The following is a 17,002-nucleotide window of genomic DNA, read 5'->3' on the forward strand; positions in this document are numbered from 1 at the left end:
ACAGGAAATTCCGGAGTGTTTGAGAAGATCAATGAATAATTAAAGGAAGGAATGCAGATCTATATTGGAGGTCTCAAAAGAGAATTAAAAAAATAAAAAATAATACTAACATTTATAAGAAATTATGGAAAACCTCTCCCAAACTATAAATTTTCTGGAAAACAAATCAGCAGAACTGATTTAGATCTAGAACTAGAACTTGAATAGTGAATAGGTGAAAGAATTTCAGAACCAAAGCAAAAGACAAATAGGAAGAACTGAGATTATTAGAAGTCAAGACTATTAACCTTGAATACAGAATGTGTCAAGAGAGTCTGAAAATAACTGATCTTCCAGAAATAAATGATGAAATTGAAAAAAAACATGAACACTATCTTTGAAGAATTTGTATGATTCCCAGAAAATAAGGTAGTAAACAATGTAATCCACAGATAGTCAACAAAAAAGAAACTCCAGATTTAATACACCTAGAAATATTATTGTCAAAGCAGTAGAACTTTACCACTGGACAACGTCTCTTCTTACATCCAGTAGCAATCTTTTTATAAGCCAAGGAAAGGTCCAAATCTTTTAAGATCATAAGACATAGGATCAAAATTCTTGAGATAGAAGTAACATCAGAGGCCATCTAGTCTGTCCCCTTCATTTTGCAGATGAAGAAACTGAAGCCAATAGAAGTTAAATGACTCGCCCATAGTCACATAAGTGTAAATATCAGAGAATGGATTATCAAGGTCCTTTTCAGTCAGTGCTCTTTCCATTTATACCTCACTGAGAAATGAGAAATAAATTAGAATATACAGTACTACTTCTTTTACTTGAAATGCAGAAGACCTAAGACAAAATCCTTCCTCACATACTTCCTAGATGTACAATGCTGGGCAAGTCACTTAACCTTTATGGGCCTCAGTTTCCCCATCTGTAAAGTGGGGAAAATAATAGCACCTACCTCTCAGGAATGTTGTGAGGATGAATTGAGATGTTTGTAAAGTGCTTTGCAGATTTTAAAGGCTATTAAAAATGTTAACTATTCTTAGTGCTCAATAAACTCTAATGGCTCCACATTGCCTTCAGTATGAAATATAAAGTCTTCTGTTTTTCATTTAAAACCCTTCACATTCCAGCTTCAGCCTTCTCTTGAAAACTTGTTACAGATTCTTCCCTTTCATGCAGTCTACTGTCTAATGAAACAGACTTTTTTATTGTTCCTAAGACATGAGTCTATTTCTTATCTTTGTGTTTTCGCAGAAACTATTTCTAATCTCATTTTTTGGATGTGCCCAATATTTGGAATTTCCACACCCCTCTCCCCCTACAAACTATTAGCATATCTAGTTTCCTTTGAGAACCAACTCAAGAGTGTCTCAGTCTATAGGAATGTCCCTATCCAAGAAGAAAGGACTAGAGACACTGTGGACTTGTTGAAGATGCTGCCCCTGGGGACGAACACTGGCTGTGGTCTTCATGTTTGCAGGAGGTTGGGCCTCTTAAGACAGTACTTAGGCCCTGGACATCTAGTTATGAACTCTGTAGAAGTAAAAACCATAAAGGTGTTCTGAGAACTGATGAATAGACTCTATATCAGAGTTGTTTGTTGCATCATCAGATATATCTAAGTATTCACTTTAAGAGGGTGCAGACCATTGGATTTGAGCTCTCTGAAGGGGGTCTTCAACATGGAAGAATGGGAGCAAATAAACAAGACTGATACGAATGAAAGTGAAGTGGCAGTCTCTGTGCTCAAGCTCAGGAGCTTAGTGAACCGGAATGCCATGTTTGCTGTATCAAACAGGGCATCCTGGTGGCAGTCTCAAACTGGTCCTGGGCTGTGTTCTGCTCCTGACATTTCTCTTGGAGTTGTTAGGCAGCAAAATCATATTGACTGTTCTTGGCCCTTTCTGAAGCCACACTGGCTCTTATGTACACACACACACACACACACACACACACACACACACACACACACACACACACACACACATACACACGCTTATTCTCTCCTGAGACAGAATATAAGTTTCTTGAGGTCACCACTTCAGTTTTGTCTTTGTATTCTGAGTGCCTATCACATAGTAGGCATTTAATAAATGGTTGTTAATTGAATGATTGTTTAAATAATCAGCAAAATTAAACTTGACCATCAATGAAAAAAGATGGACTTTCAGCAAAAGGGAGTAAAGTTTCTTTCGAAGAAAACACAGATGAGTAGGATATTTGATGTTCAATATCATAGTCAATAAACTTTTTTTTCTGTAAAAGATTTAATTTGTAATAGAATCCTATGTATTGCAGATGCTATGTTGTAAGAAAAGGTACTAGGGAGGGTTTTAAATGGATTTTCAAAAACAAGCTAATATCAATTTCAGAAATAATTACACATTTGAATATGATATAAACTATTAAAATCTCTTAAATTAAACCAAACAAGAGATGTTTAATTATTCTGGGTATCACAAGGATTTTATTGAAAAGACCAATATGAGAATAAAAACTGTGAACTGGAGATTTTAATGGTTTTGAAAATAAGGACAGACTACATATGTAATAGAAAATATTTCATTTTTTAGTTAATATTTTCTTCCTTATGCAGTACTACTTCTGGAATACACAATCCCTCCTTTTCTGAATTCTAATTCTATTAAACAGTACATATCAATTTTAGTATTTTGTGATGTTTCAAATGTAGCCATGAGTTAAAATGTTAGCCTTCTAGGATAGACCAGAAATGTAGTCTCTGTTACCATCTTGACCTATAAGATTATCATATCTTCTATAACTGGTATTTTTTTTGTCACCATTAAAAGCTTTTTTTCTGTTTATGGCCATTAGGGATGAGACCCTTAACCTGAGACGTTATCTTGAATAATGGGACTTTTTCTTATCTTAATATTTTATGAACACATACCATGTTATGTCATGGTAATGGTAAAGAAAACACAGATATCCTGGGTTGTAACTTCAATGACACTTTGTCAACTCTCTTATCTTATTGTATTTACCACCTATTCCCCTAAGAAAATTCCTTTCTCATAATTTGGTTAAACATATGTGGAGATCATAAATTTGAATGACATAGAGACCCTGAGTTGGGATTGTTCTAAAACATACTGAAGGCTAGTCATTCTTTTAACAGTCAGAATTCACATTCTGGTTCCTTGTATGTACAAGTTCTCTAACTTTAGCGAACGTTAAGAGAATAAGCAATATGAATTTATTTATCACCTAGCCTGTTTGCCTCCTTTAACCAAGCTTTCAGGTTAATACTGTGTATCACTGAAAATCCCTGTACTTGATAAGCAAATACTAGTAAATACTTCAGTACTGTGTATATGAACCAGAGTTTATCTTAAGGAATTAACTAAAACAGTTATAGCAACTAGTTCTAATCAAGATTAAGAGCAATTTAGATTTAGATTTGCTGATAAGTTCTTTTTTCTTGGTAATTTGGGGAGTGAATCAAAAGAAACTAGTCATCTGTATCTAAATTTGCTGTTGTTTTGTCATGTCAGTTGAGAGAAATGATTATTAAATAAACAATTATTGGGGAAATCCAGGGTTATTTCCTTTTTAAAGGAAATCTCTGTCCTTTCCCAAAAACTTACTTCACCTAGACTTATCTTATCTAGGAGGAGTTCTTGCCCCACCCAACTAGTGAATCTTACAAAGAATTTAAGCTAAGATGAATTCAGTCCATTGTGTTCTACTCAGGCTTGGGTAGGAGGTAAATCATTTGTCTAGATAGACCAAGGCTGAGGATGGCCTGGAAGTAAATCACAAAATCAGTGACATCCTCCTCCTTATTAGAATAGATTTGCCTCTCATTGTAATATTCATTCTTTCATTATTTGTTAATAAGTTGATTGCCACCCTCAGGAATACCCATCCTTCCAAGGGCATATAAACGTTGGGTTTTTGGTATTTGAGAGTGGCACTGATCCATTTTATTAATATCTGCTAGCATGATTAATAAAATGATGAATCACCCAGAAACTGTGTCTCTCAAACTTTTTACACATCATATAGTTGCATTAGACTTTTCATGAACCCATTTGGAATGTTCTTGGCAAAGATACCTAAGTGGTTTTCTGTTTCCTTCTCCAGCTTATTTAAATTTACATTTGTATAACTAATTGTCTGCTGTTTGTAAAGTAGGAAACTGAAATTAACCTTCATGTTCTTGATTCTACACTTAGAAATGAGATGTCCAGACAAAAGTTTTTATTTGTCCTTCATAATTCTAAAGGTTAAAGTAATATTTATTTTTAGCTTAGGGTAGTCATGAAAGGATATTACCCTTGTATGGTATAGGCTTTGTGCCTTAATGGCAACAATATTCCCTATAAAGCCACTGTATACGAAGAAGTCATGATTTGACCATCAATAAAACTGAACCCACAAACCATTAAAGCACCTATGCCAGGCTCTTACCATGTAGTAAGTCCCAAAAAGATCATTTTGATGGCTGTTTTGGGTACTAGTCTAGGTTTTTCTCTTTTTGGGGGGTGGGAAGGAGGTTGGGTAAATTTTGCCATGATCTTATTTTAATACTTTTAAATAATGTTTTTACCAGTGTAGTAAGTGAAAAGTAAATTACAAAGGAAACTTTCTTAGCCAGATGAATAAGTACAGTACTTTGGATTGTTCAAAAAATGTATTATATCCCTAAATTTTCAGAGCCAAAGCTATCTAATATGGAATTATTTATTGACAGCTTGTCAAAAGTTCTTAGAAATTTGCTACTACAAAAGCTATACCTAAGAATTTTCCATAATGGTCTTAAAAGAAAGATACTACTTAAGTTGTACTACAGAAAGAGATAAGCAGATACACTTTAATATAATAGCATGACAGTGATTTATCAAAAGACCTATAAAATGAGTTCTTACATATTCAAGAGTTATTAAAAATAATATTTTGGCCAATCCATAATTAGAAACAGAAGTTGACAATACGAAATAGTTGTACAACTAATAATGCTAGAGAGCTATGGTTTGGTAGTTTCAAGTTAACCCTTACTTGTCCAAAACCAAACTAAACCCCTAAAAATACTTAGCCAGTATAAACCCGTAGTATTTGCCCAATTTTCAGTACTTACTATAATCATTGCCCTAATATTTAAAACCTCATCCAAAGGGTAAGGGATAGTCATTTACTAACTGGTATATGTGTTTGTTTCTCATTGTGTAAAAATGTCCTTATTTAAGTCACAAAACAGTTTAGACTCTGCTATGTAAAAGAAAGTTCTGAAGTTGTCTGTTTTGCACTGAACTTTATGGCTTTCAACACTTCTCCCTCCCCACCCAAAACACATTCAACATGTTATATGAAAAAGTTACTAACTGAGCTACAGGTATTAAATACCCCAAAATTAACAGCTTATAAATAATTTATTTTATTTAACAATCTATACAGGGGTGGGGAACCTGGGATCTTAAGGTCACATGTGGCCCTCTGGGTCCCTGGGTGAGACCTTTTGGTTGAGTCCAAGTTTTACAGAACAATCCTTTTATTAAAGGAATTTGTTCTGTGAAGTTTGGATTCAGTTGAATGGCTGCACTTGAGAACCTAGGGGGTTACATGTGGCCTTGAGGCCACAGGTTCCCCATCCCTGATTCTAGAAAGTTTGCAGGCATCAGCAATTCCAGCGCAATTCCAGGTGCACCTGGGAATTCAGGAATCTCTGTAGAGCTGTTAGTGTAGTGAAACTTATAGATAAAATCCATGTATACTTTTGATAACATGTGATGGAATTTCTCTAAAAATTTACCTTATTGATTTCATTTTCAGCAAACTAACTTTGGTCACTTAACATGGCTTTTATTGTTCCCTGATATTAAAGTATGCTCCCTTTTTCAATGAATTCATGACCACCGGAAGATATCAGTTTCACATCTGGGCCCTCACCCCCACATTATGTTTTCTTTTCACCATCCATCATTAACTTATGAAATTATATTTTGTTTTCACAGGAAACATCTGTGGAGTTTTAGGGAAACATCTTATCAGTTCTGCAGTGTCTGCAGCTTGGTCCTAGATCACCGCCACAGCCCTCTGTTCCCAGAACCATCCCCTAATCTGCCACCCCAGGCCCCAGCCATTGAGTGTCTTCTTGGGCAATGGAAGTAATCATTTCAATAAAAATTTATTAAGCTGCTTGCTCGGTGCTGGTCACTGTGTTAAGTGATAGGGGAGACAATGTACAAATGACCAGGTACAGAGAAACTATATACAGGCTATGTTGGAGATAATCAACAGAGAGAAGGCACTAGAATGAGGGGAATTAGGAACCTTCCTGTAGAAGGTTGAATTTTAGCTAGAACTTGAGGGAGGCTAGGAACTTGAGGCAGATGTGAGGAGAAAGAGCATTACAGCCATGAGGCACAGTCAGCGAAAATGCCTGGAGTTGGGAGATGAGGAATAGCACGTTTAGCTGGTGTCACTGGATCACAAGGCACAAGTGTAGGGGGGTGGTAGGAGGAGAGAGAGGATGAAGGAGTTTAAGGTGTAAGAAGACTGGAAAGGTGGAGGGTGGCACAGGTTATCAAGGGCTTTGGATGTCAAATGGGATTTTATATTTGATTGTGGAATGTGATTGAGAGTCACTGGAATTTGTTGAGAGGGAATGGTGTGACATGGTCAGGTCTATAATAGAGAATTTCACTTTGAAAAGTGAAATTTAGGAAAGTAAACAGGTTAAATACCAGTAAAAACCTAAGTAGTTAAATCGTTGTTTACATGCTTCCAGGTCTAGACAAAGTAATTGTTTTGTAGGAACTGTCACTTAATCTGATGACCATTAAGAGAACAAGTAGAGAACATTTAGGGACAACTTTTCACAAGGATGATCAAACAAATGGGTTTGTTTGTTTGAGGAGGGAAGGAGAAGAGTGAAGGGCAGTCGAATTCATATTTCTTAAAACAGAATATCACAGTTGAAGCTCATCCAAGCAATGCAGTGGGTCATGGGTTCCTGCATTCCAATGTAAGCCCCTTCAGGAAAGGGACTGTTTTTCTCTTTTTACTTATATTTATGTTTCCAGCTCTTAGCCCAGAATCTGGCACATAGTAAGTGCTTAACAAATGCTTGTTGTCTGACTCTCTGGCAGAGGAAGTGTTGTCCAGAAACACATTTATAACTGGGATGAACAAAATTGATGTACAAGCACTTCCCCTTGAAAAACTTCACTTTATCTGAGGCTCACGAAAAACACGAGAGGTCATTCAAGGGGATAGTATTATTGTGAGAAGAGTTTCTTAACCTGGGCCCCTGAATTTAATTTAATTTATTTAAATTAATTAATTAATTAAATTTTAAAAATTAAAAATTTTTATGACCACTATTTCAACATAATTAGTTTCCTTTGTAATCTTGTATGTTTTCTTTTATTCATTTACAAATTTGTTTATGAGATCCATGACACAAAAAAGGTTAAGAATTCTTTTTTGTAGTATCCACGTGGAGTGGGGAGTGGGTAAAATTAGATGGATTCATGGATAGAAAGAAAAGGAACCTTGGATTTTGTAACATTCTCTGTATCTTCTTTGGTTCTAAATTCTTCACTTATCCATAGATCTGACAGATAAACTATTCCATGCTTTCCTAATTTATTTATGGTATCACCCTTTATGTGTAAATCATGTACCCATTTTGACCTTATCTTGGTATATTATATGAGATGTTGATCTATATCTAGTTTATGCAATACTGTTTTCCAGTTTCCCCAGAAGTTGTTGTCAGATAATAAGTCTTTGTTCCAAAAGCTTGGATCTTTGGGGTTATCATGGTCATTTACTATAATGTAATTTGTACTTAATTTATTCTACTGATCCACCACTCTATTTCTTAGCCAGTACCAGATTGTTTTGACAATTACTGCTTTATAACACAGTTTGAGATATGGTATGTTTAGACCACCCTCCTTCACATTTTTTTTCATTGATTCCCTTCATCTCCTTGTTCTTCCAGATTAATTTTGTTATTATTTTTTCCAATTCTATAAAATAATTGTTTGATAGCTTAATTGGTAAATGTCTAAAATGGTAAGTGTCTGGAACAATCATCTCACTTCTTAGATGAGGGCTTTGGGAACAGTGATATGGTAGAAGGGGGGTAACACCTGAGGTTCTGAAACTCCAAATTCAATGTCTTCTCATTTTACCCATTCTTTATCCATCAATTAGCATTATTGGAACTGGTTATATATATGAAGTTCTTTTAAATGAAGAGAATGGGAAGGATTGACATTGGAGGAGATCTGGAGACTTACTAATGTCTCACCTGGACAAGAGTGGGGAAAGGGAGTTTTTTCTAACCTTGTTGGATGGTTGATCAGATTTTGTGCTTGTGGAAGAGATGATTTGAGGGATTTCCATGACTGTTCTTCCTAGGAGGAACTCTTCTCTGAAGATAGCAATATATTAAAAAATAATCAATTTGCCAAAATTAGATTAATATCAGAAATATAAAGACAGATTAACTTTAAGATAACAAGACAGTGAATCACATAAGCCAACAAAACAATAAAAATATATATTGATAGATGCAGAAAATGTGTTTCACAAATTATAGTCATATGTGTTAAAAACTCTGAAAGTGTAGACCCAGAGGAAGGAACTCACTATTTGACAAAAACTGATAGGAAAACTGGACAGTAGTCTGGTAGAAATTAGGTTTACCCCAATATTTTTAATCATAAACTAAGATAAGTTTTGAATGGATACATAACCTAGACATTAAGGTCAAACCATAAACAAATTAGAAGAACAAGAAAGAAATTATCTTTCAGAACTATGGATAGAAAAAACATTGATGACTAAACAATCAATAAAGAGGAACACACTACTAAATAGGCAATTCTGATTACACAAAATTTTTAAAAAAAGATTTTGCACAAACCAGTACAATATAGATATGATTAGATGGGAAGCAGGTGAGGAAAAAAAACCTATAAAGTTTCTCCAATAAAGTTTCTCTAATAAAGGTCTCACATCCAAGATCTCAAAGAAATTGTTTCAAAGAATCAAACAAGTGGAACCTCAAAAGAGTGATAAAATATACCTCTCACCTGTTGGCTGCAATGTATTAGACCTGAGATGCAGAATGAGGATTACTTTCTCAGACATGGCCAATTTTTAATTTGTTTTGCTAGACTATAAGTACTTGTTGCAACAGATGATTTCTACCTGGACAGGGTTGGGTTGGCTTGGTGGATTAATGGATGGGAATAAATATCAAAAAAGCACCAGAAAACATTTTCTTTCAATGTACAGAAAACAACACTAAAGGAGACACAAAAAAATTAGAACAGCCAAGTTACTACCTTGTTCTTTAATTTAATGCATACGTGTGTGTGTGTATACATCTATACATATATACACACACATTTGTACATGCATGTATGTATATGTATGCAAAAGCAAGCTGTGCATAAAAGAAGTTTATAATTTCTTATATAAGACTCAATCTTTTTTACATTGCAGTGTTTTCTTAGTTAATGATTAAGTCCAGAATTAAAAAGAGAGGAAATTAAAGTGACAGGAATGAAGGGAGCTTGTTGTTTTACAAAGTAGTGATTATTAAAACTACCAGTTAAAAAAAAAGGAAAAGTTGATTGGTGACTTAGTTGAAATAAGCAAAACCTAGAAGAAAAGGAATACAGCCCCCTCTCTTTTTTTTTGAGAAACTCAGAAAGGGAGATTTCTCAGTGAGGGACTCTTTTTTGAGGGGGGGGGAACAAAAGCTTCTTGGAGACATGGAAAGCAGTTTGATGGGAATCAGGACTAGTATCTTATAATACTATCTTATATTATTATAATAATTAGTATTTTAATAGTATCTTATGTTATTATATAATAAATTCCAAATGTATTAGCAGTCTAAGTATGGAGTGAACCAAAAGACTTTTTGGAAACCCTGTATAAAAGGTCATGTAATTAAAAAAATCAAGGGAAAATGGAGCATCATTTCTTTCACAACAGACTTCAGGTAAAAATCAATGACTAGTGTTGCCTCTACACGTTTGAAGCTAAAACATACTTCTTTTCTATTGAAACAAAAAAACCCTGAACACATATCACTTATGCTGATAATGGAAAAGACTATATTCTATGGTTTTGCTTACCTGTTTTCTATGGAAAGATCCTGTAGGGCTCTTGTATATTGGGAAGTGATCAGGGTGCCACAAAGAATTGAATCAGTTTTACAAAGGGAGTAAGAGGAAAAGGAGCTTAGAGCTGCCCTGTATCCCACACTGAGTGAGGAGAAAGGCAGATTTTGCTTCCTTTTAACTGAAGCTAAGAATCTACTTTTAGTTTCAGAATTAATATGGGTGAGGTTAGGGGAGATTTAAGAAATAAAGGAACAATTTGGATTTCAGAATCAGTAGAAAGAAGGTGAAGGGTTCCCCTTTTATTTCAGTTCCTTGTCTCTAGTTCAGATTTGCCTTCTACACTTAATAAATTTTGACCATCTCCCTGTGCAGAAAACTCTCCATCTTTTGTCCTGGTGTCACATGTTACTACATTTTCACAATGTCGACCCCTTGATTCCTTGGATGTGACATTTGTTAACATGAAAATATGAGTCCTCCCCAGATCATGCTCACTCCTCTAATTCTCCCCTACTTTTAATAATGTCATTGTTATCCTGAGTTCCAGACTCAGAGATTCCTTGCAGCCATCATCCTCCTAGGAAGCCAAGTTTAAAACCTTGGCATCCTCTTGGATTCTTCATCTCCCTTTGTCACTCCCTATTTAAGCAGTCATCATGTGACTTGGAGAATAGAAATAGAGAAAATAGGAAAAGCAGCTTTCTGGGGAAAGGTGATGAGTTCTGATTTGTGGAAGATGATTTGATTGTTGGGAATGTTGAGCACAATGTGCCAGTCAAAATGGATGAATGAACGAATAAGCACTCAAGTTCATACCATATATTGTTACATTAGATAATTAAGGTAGACTGAAGCAGACAGCTTTGAGCACATGTATTTTGTTGGCAAGGATAGCAATTACCCATCAAAAGGATCTCTTGTCTTCTCCGTCAGTCAGAAGACCACAAAATAAGAATTATTAGCATTTCTATACCTTGGGAAGTACAAGAGAACAAGGAACAGGAAGCATAAAATAGTACAATTGGTAACAAAGTTGGAAGTGTCATAGATAATGGAAAACAGTACCATTGGATGCAAGGCAAGAATGCAGGACACGCAACAACTCCTTTTTCCATCTTGTTGGTATGGAAAACTCATTGGTGGTGTCCACCTGTGTGGTTAGCTAGTCACAGAGATAATAGTTCAGACTTTCTTGAAGGACAGCCAGCACTGCAGAGATAACAGACATCCTGTTGCTCACATACATCTTGCAAGGATTGTTGGTGAGATACCAGATCTCCCTTAAAGTCAAATGGGCAGTAAGATGTGTTGAGATAATGTAGTTCTGTGACTTAAGGTGATTTGTGGAATAACTTACCTCAGAGAGAAAAGCTGAACTTCTGAACTTAATTCAAAGACATGGCATAGGCAATCAATTACAAAATGGAATCAGAATCAATTTGATTTTCTCCATACAAAGCACTGTACTAAATATTAGAGATTCAAATAGGAATGCAAGAGAATTCTTGCTCTGAAAAAGCTTACATGATAATAATAATAGATCTAGTTGGTTAGAGGGGATATACTGCTGAGTTCAAGAAATAGTTAGCAGTCTAGTTTGACTAGAAGATAAAGTTCATGAGTGGGATAATAGGATTTTCATCTGTGTGGGATCTTAGGGCTCATCTAGTTCAATTTCCTTGTTTTATAGATGAGGAATTCGGCTTATCTAACTGAGGATAAGTGGCTTCTCCTTGCTTTACAAAATGGCACAATTCAATGGATTTGAAGTCAGATCTTCAGATTCCAAACTCAGTGCTCTTTCCAAGATACCGTACTTGGGGATAGAGACAGAACCTGATTTTGCTGCTATATGGAACTCCTGAATAAAGTTCCTACCACCAATTCAGGTCAACGTCTTCTCTGCAACTTAGTCTTGGAGTTGCCTAGAGCATTGAGTGGTGATTCCATTTTGTCAAGTTCACACAGCCAGTTTGTTTTAGAGATAGGACTGCATCCCAACTCTTCCTGGGTCCAAGGCTGCCTCTTTATTTACCTCATTATTCTGCTTCTCATCACCAAGCTCAGAGTACTGTGGAAAGAGTCTTGAAAGGTAGACTAGACCTACAATGCGGAGGGCTTTAGATGTCTTCCTAGGAATTTGTTTCAGCTTAGAAGTAACGAGGAACTGATGAAGATTTATTTTTAACTTTTATTTACATTTTTTCCCCCAGTTACATGTAAAAAACAATTTTTAATATTCATTTTTAAAACTTTGAGTTCTAAATTCTCTCCCTTCCTCCCTCTCCCCCACCCCATTGAGAAGGCAAGCAATTCAATATAGGTTATATATGTGTAGTCATGCAAAATATATCCATAATAGTCATGTTGTGAAAGCTGACTACCCCTTCCCCCTGTTATCACTTTCTCCCTTCTGTCACCCCCACCCTTCCCTTATTGCCTTCCACTCCTACTTTCCTGTAGAGCAAGATATCTCTTTACCCAGTTAAATATGTATGTTGTTCCTTCTTTGAGGCAATTCTGATAAAAGTATGGTCACTCACTCCCTCTCACCTCCCCCCTCTTCCCCTCCATGGTAAAAGTTCTTTTTTGCCCTTTTTATGTGAGATAATTTATCCTATTCAACCTCTCCTTTTCTCTTTCTCTTAGCACATATTTCTCTCACTCTTTAATTTTATTTTTTAGATATCATCCCTTCATATTCAACTCATGCCTGTGCCTCCTATCTATATTTATATATCTATATATATATCTACACACACACACACACTCCATTTAACTTCCCCAATAATGAGAAAGGTCTTAGGAGTTACAAATATCATTTTCTCATGTAGGAAGTTTAAAATTATTAAGTCCCTTATGATTTCCCTTTTTTATTTCCCTTTTTAAACTTCTCTTGAGTCATATATTTGAAAGATAAATTTTCTATTCAGCTCTGGTCTTTTCGTCAAAAATGCTTGAAAGTCTTCTGTCCCTTTGAATACCCATTTTCTCCTGAAGGATTATATTCAGTTTTGCTGGGTAGGTGATTTTTTGTTGTAATCCTAAATCCTTTACCCCCTAGAATATCACATACCAAGCCCTCCAAACCTTTAGTATAGAAGCTGCTAAATCTCATGTCCACCTGACTGTGGCTCCACAATACTTGAATTGTTTCTTTCTGTCTGCTTGCAATATTTTCTCCTTGACCTTGGAACTCTGGAATTTGGCTATAATATTCCTGGTAGTTTTCATTTGTGAATCTCTTTCAGGAGGTGATCAGAAGATTCTTTCAATTTCTATTTTACTAATTTTCCTTGATAATTTCTTGAAAGATGATTTCTAGGCTATTTTTTTAAAATCATGGCTTTCAGGAAGTCCAGTAATTTTTAAATTATATTTCCTGGATCTATTTTTCAGGCCAATTGTTTTTCCAGTGAGATATTGTGAGGAGTGTCCCCTCTCCATTGTGACCTTCAAGCTTTGCTCTGCTAGTGCTCCTCCTTACCCTGGGACTGCCACCCAGGACTATGTCCTGGATCTGAGTATGAGCAAAGCAACAGTGTCCTTAACCCCTGTAATCTCCTTCTGATCAGTTGTTCAACTCCATACCTTCTGTGGGCTGAGAGCTCCAGAAGCAGCTGCTGCAACTGCTGCTGATTCGGTCACTCTCAAGGCCTCCTCCAGGTTGTGCTGGTGTGCCCTGCACTGGACTGCACTCCACTCTTACTCTGGTACAACAGACCTTTCCTGCTGACCTTCCAAGTTGTCTTGGGCTGGAAATTTGTTTCATTCTGTCTTTTTGTGGATTCTGATGATTTAGAATTTATTTACAGTCATTTAAAAAGTATTTTGAGGGATTTGGGGTAGAACTCAGGTGAGTACTGGCCTTTATTCCACCATCTTGGCTCTGTCTCTCACCAATGAAGATTTTCGAGAAGGGGCATAAGATGGACAAACATCTGCCTTAGGAAGATTATTTTGGTAGCTGTGGTGAAGGAAGGATTGGCAAAAGAGAACACTTTTAATTAAATTTTATTTTTTTCCATGAACAAAAATCTCTTTTCCTTACCTCTCCCCTCTCCCCCATCTCATTGAAAACAAATGTAAACAAACCTTGTAACAACTATGAAAAGTCAAGCAAAATAAATTCCCTCATTGACCACAACCCCAAAATAGATGGCTCATTCTGCACCATGATGATATTACCTTTTTGTCAGAGGTGGGCAACATGCTTCGTCATCAGTCCTCTTAAATTGTGTATCAGTTAATTAATGTATATTAAGACCTTACTTGGTGCAGCTATATGGCACAGTGGATAGAGAGCACCAGACCTGGAGTCAAGATGACTTATTTTTCTTTGTTCTAATCTGGCCTCAGACACTTACTAGCTGTATGGCGCTGGGCAAGTCATAGGCCTGTTTGCCTCAATTTCTTCATTTGTAAAATGAGCTGGAGAAAGAAATGGCAAACTACTCCAGTATCTTGACCAATAAGCCCCAAACAGGGTCATGAGGAATTTGACACAACAGAACAACAACAAAAGAGTTTACTATGTGCCAGATACTAAGTGCTGCTGATGTAAACAAAGGCAAAATAAGTTTCTGCTCTCAAGGAGCTCATAGTCTAATAAGGGAGAGTCATTATAGTTGGTTGTTGCATAGATCAGAGTTCTTAAATCATTCACAGTTGTTTGTCTTTGTAGAGTTTTTATTATATAAAATGTTTGTCTGGTCTTCTTTTCTCTACATCAGTTTATACAAGTGGGAAGACAGACTTTTGAGCTAGAGGGAAGAATTAGGAAGCTATTATAATAGTCCAGGAAGGAAGCTGTCAAGACCTTACTGAAGACAGTAGCTTTTCTAAGTTACAGGAATCTGCTACAGCATTGTGTACAGTATAAAAATAGCAACTAAAGAAAGATGAAATGAAGATGAAATTATATTTGATTCTAGAACTGGAGTTCTTGATCTTTCTTTGTTATGTCATGGTGACACATAACAGTCAGTTAAATCCTTCTCAAAACAGGGGCTCAATTCATATTCTACTGGCATTAGTCAAGGCTTACTCAGCTCTTTGAATTCTGTTAGCTTTTAATTTCCTCTTGGTCAATTTCATTCACTACGTATTGAGTGAGTGAGTTCTTTGGGACTATTCTAAGAAGGTAACCAACATCTGCCAACCTAAATGGGACTGGGTAGCAGTCACATAACTTGAAGTTACCATTTTAACAGAATTAGTTCATAATTCTCGGTTTAAATTTCAATCCAAGGGAAGGGCACACTGCAACAGGTGTAGTTATTCCTGTGCTTAGATCAGTGCCTGGCATGAAGCTGATGCTTAATATAGCAGATGATTAATAAATATCTATTGATTGGTTGATTCATGGATCAACCCATGGGTTTTTAAGTTAAGGCTTCTCCTATGTTTTTAAGAGTTGGAGACTAAAACAACTGTTTTAAGAGTTAGAGACCAAGACGTAAAACTATTAATCATTTTTCAGAAAGCCTGCTGAGAGTGCAGATGGTATGACCCAAACCATCACCCAGGAAAATACAAGTAGCAGGGCAGACCTGCTGTTGGGGAGTTCAGCTCAGCAAATGGTATGTGTGGTGCACTGAGAAGAGAGCTAGTTAATAGGGAGAAATCTGCTATTTATTCTTTCAATTTCAAAATTTCATATTTCTGTGTTAAGATCATCCTTGGATTGTCATGGGGAGAGTGGTGGTATGTGGAAAGTGTGCCTAAAACCAGGAGTTTTATTGACTTGACCTCTGTGAATTAAAAATTTTTTTTGATATAATTTGATTTAATTTTGTTATAATTTGATTAAATATAATTGTATTTCAATATAATTGGTTTCCTTTATATTCCTATGTATCTTAATCATTTAACAATATTTTTCTGAGAAGTGATTCATAGATCTTACCAGACTGGACTGCCAAAGCAATCCAGGACATAAAGAAGGTTAAGAACCCCTGGACTAAATTCAGACCAATGTACCTTCCCAGCCTGCCTCATAATTAGTCAATGGTACAGACCACATTGCTGAGGAAATCCTATGTGAGGCCCAGGTACAGTCAGAACCTCTCTAGAGGTAGAGCCATTCTTGGAGGAGCAGGATGAGAAGACCAAACAATGGCAGGGGAGTTAGGTGTCCAGACTATGCTAGGATGTTACCAGGAGCTAGGAGAGAAAGAAGAGGGAAGAGAGGTGAGTTTAATGTGGGAGCCTTTCCTTAATCCCCTTCTCATCATTACTAGAAGGTCAGAAAATCACCTTTTGGGAGGCTGGTCTCATTTCTTTTCCCTCCTCCTCCCTCTTTGGAATCCCACAGACGGAGGACATTTGGGGCTAAGAAATAGTTTATAGGACCTATAGTCTCAGTAAAGCCTCCCCTGTCCTGGGATGGACTGTGTGATCTCATGAGACAAATGAGGAGGGACCAGGTCTCTAAGGCCACCCAATATGAAGTGAGAGAAGAAGTCATTGTAGGACTATTGGGTATGTGGGACTATTGGGTGAGGGCTCTGATTGGGGATGGGGAGGTATGGAGAGATTTCTTACCAGAGTTGGAAGGACATTTGTTTTTTGTCTTTCCTGAAATTGAGAGAAACACAATCAATTCTTGGTACTAGGCTTTAAGACTGGCATTCCTAAGCTTAGCCCAGTTTTTACAGCAGATCTCACCACAGCTTTGGGAATGACCTAATTAAATAGGCTAGGAGCAGCCAGCCTGAATATCCTCTTCCTGCTTTCTGGCCTCTAACTTTGGAGTGAGCTCTGTACTCCATTCAGCCTTAGATCCCCAAATATCCCAGTCCCATCCCAGTCCAGAACTTTGTTCCCACTCAGCATAACTAGATATGTATCTTCCATTGGTTATTACAACTCATGACCTAACTATTATAAAT

General features: G+C 36.4%; 3 protein-coding genes and 1 pseudogene across 5 annotated transcripts in view; 1 reads left to right on the forward strand and 3 right to left on the reverse strand.

The window, feature by feature from the left end:
- Positions 1-6,154, forward strand: part of LOC140504919 (butyrophilin-like protein 8) — an 89,551-nt gene extending 83,397 nt beyond the window's left edge. Inside the window, exon 7 of the mRNA XM_072610334.1 lies at positions 5,970-6,154. Within this exon, the coding sequence (XP_072466435.1) occupies positions 5,970-6,034 (65 nt within the window). The 3' untranslated portion in view covers positions 6,035-6,154. The remainder of the gene's footprint in view (positions 1-5,969) is intronic.
- Positions 1-10,275, reverse strand: part of LOC140504920 (ecto-ADP-ribosyltransferase 5-like) — a 37,263-nt gene extending 26,988 nt beyond the window's left edge. The window contains exons 1-2 of one of the 2 annotated variants that reach the window (XM_072610338.1): positions 10,122-10,275; positions 8,314-8,401 (exon numbers count right to left, since the gene is read on the reverse strand). The gene's annotated coding sequence lies outside the window, so the exon portion shown is untranslated. The remainder of the gene's footprint in view (positions 1-8,313; positions 8,402-10,121) is intronic. The other variant, XM_072610337.1, reaches the window with a different exon arrangement.
- Positions 2,437-5,973, reverse strand: LOC140504923 (elongin-C pseudogene; annotated as a pseudogene).
- A 643-nt stretch (positions 10,276-10,918) lies between the features above and the next one.
- Positions 10,919-17,002, reverse strand: part of LOC140504922 (ecto-ADP-ribosyltransferase 5-like) — a 31,108-nt gene continuing 25,024 nt past the window's right edge. Inside the window, exons 4-5 of one of the 2 annotated variants that reach the window (XM_072610340.1) lie at positions 16,656-16,688; positions 10,919-16,274 (exon numbers count right to left, since the gene is read on the reverse strand). In XM_072610340.1, the coding sequence (XP_072466441.1) occupies positions 16,252-16,274; positions 16,656-16,688 (56 nt within the window). In that variant the 3' untranslated portion in view covers positions 10,919-16,251. The other variant, XM_072610339.1, reaches the window with a different exon arrangement.

The sequence above is a fragment of the Notamacropus eugenii genome, chromosome 5, assembly GCF_028372415.1.
Source record: "Notamacropus eugenii isolate mMacEug1 chromosome 5, mMacEug1.pri_v2, whole genome shotgun sequence".
NCBI lineage: Eukaryota > Metazoa > Chordata > Mammalia > Diprotodontia > Macropodidae > Notamacropus > Notamacropus eugenii.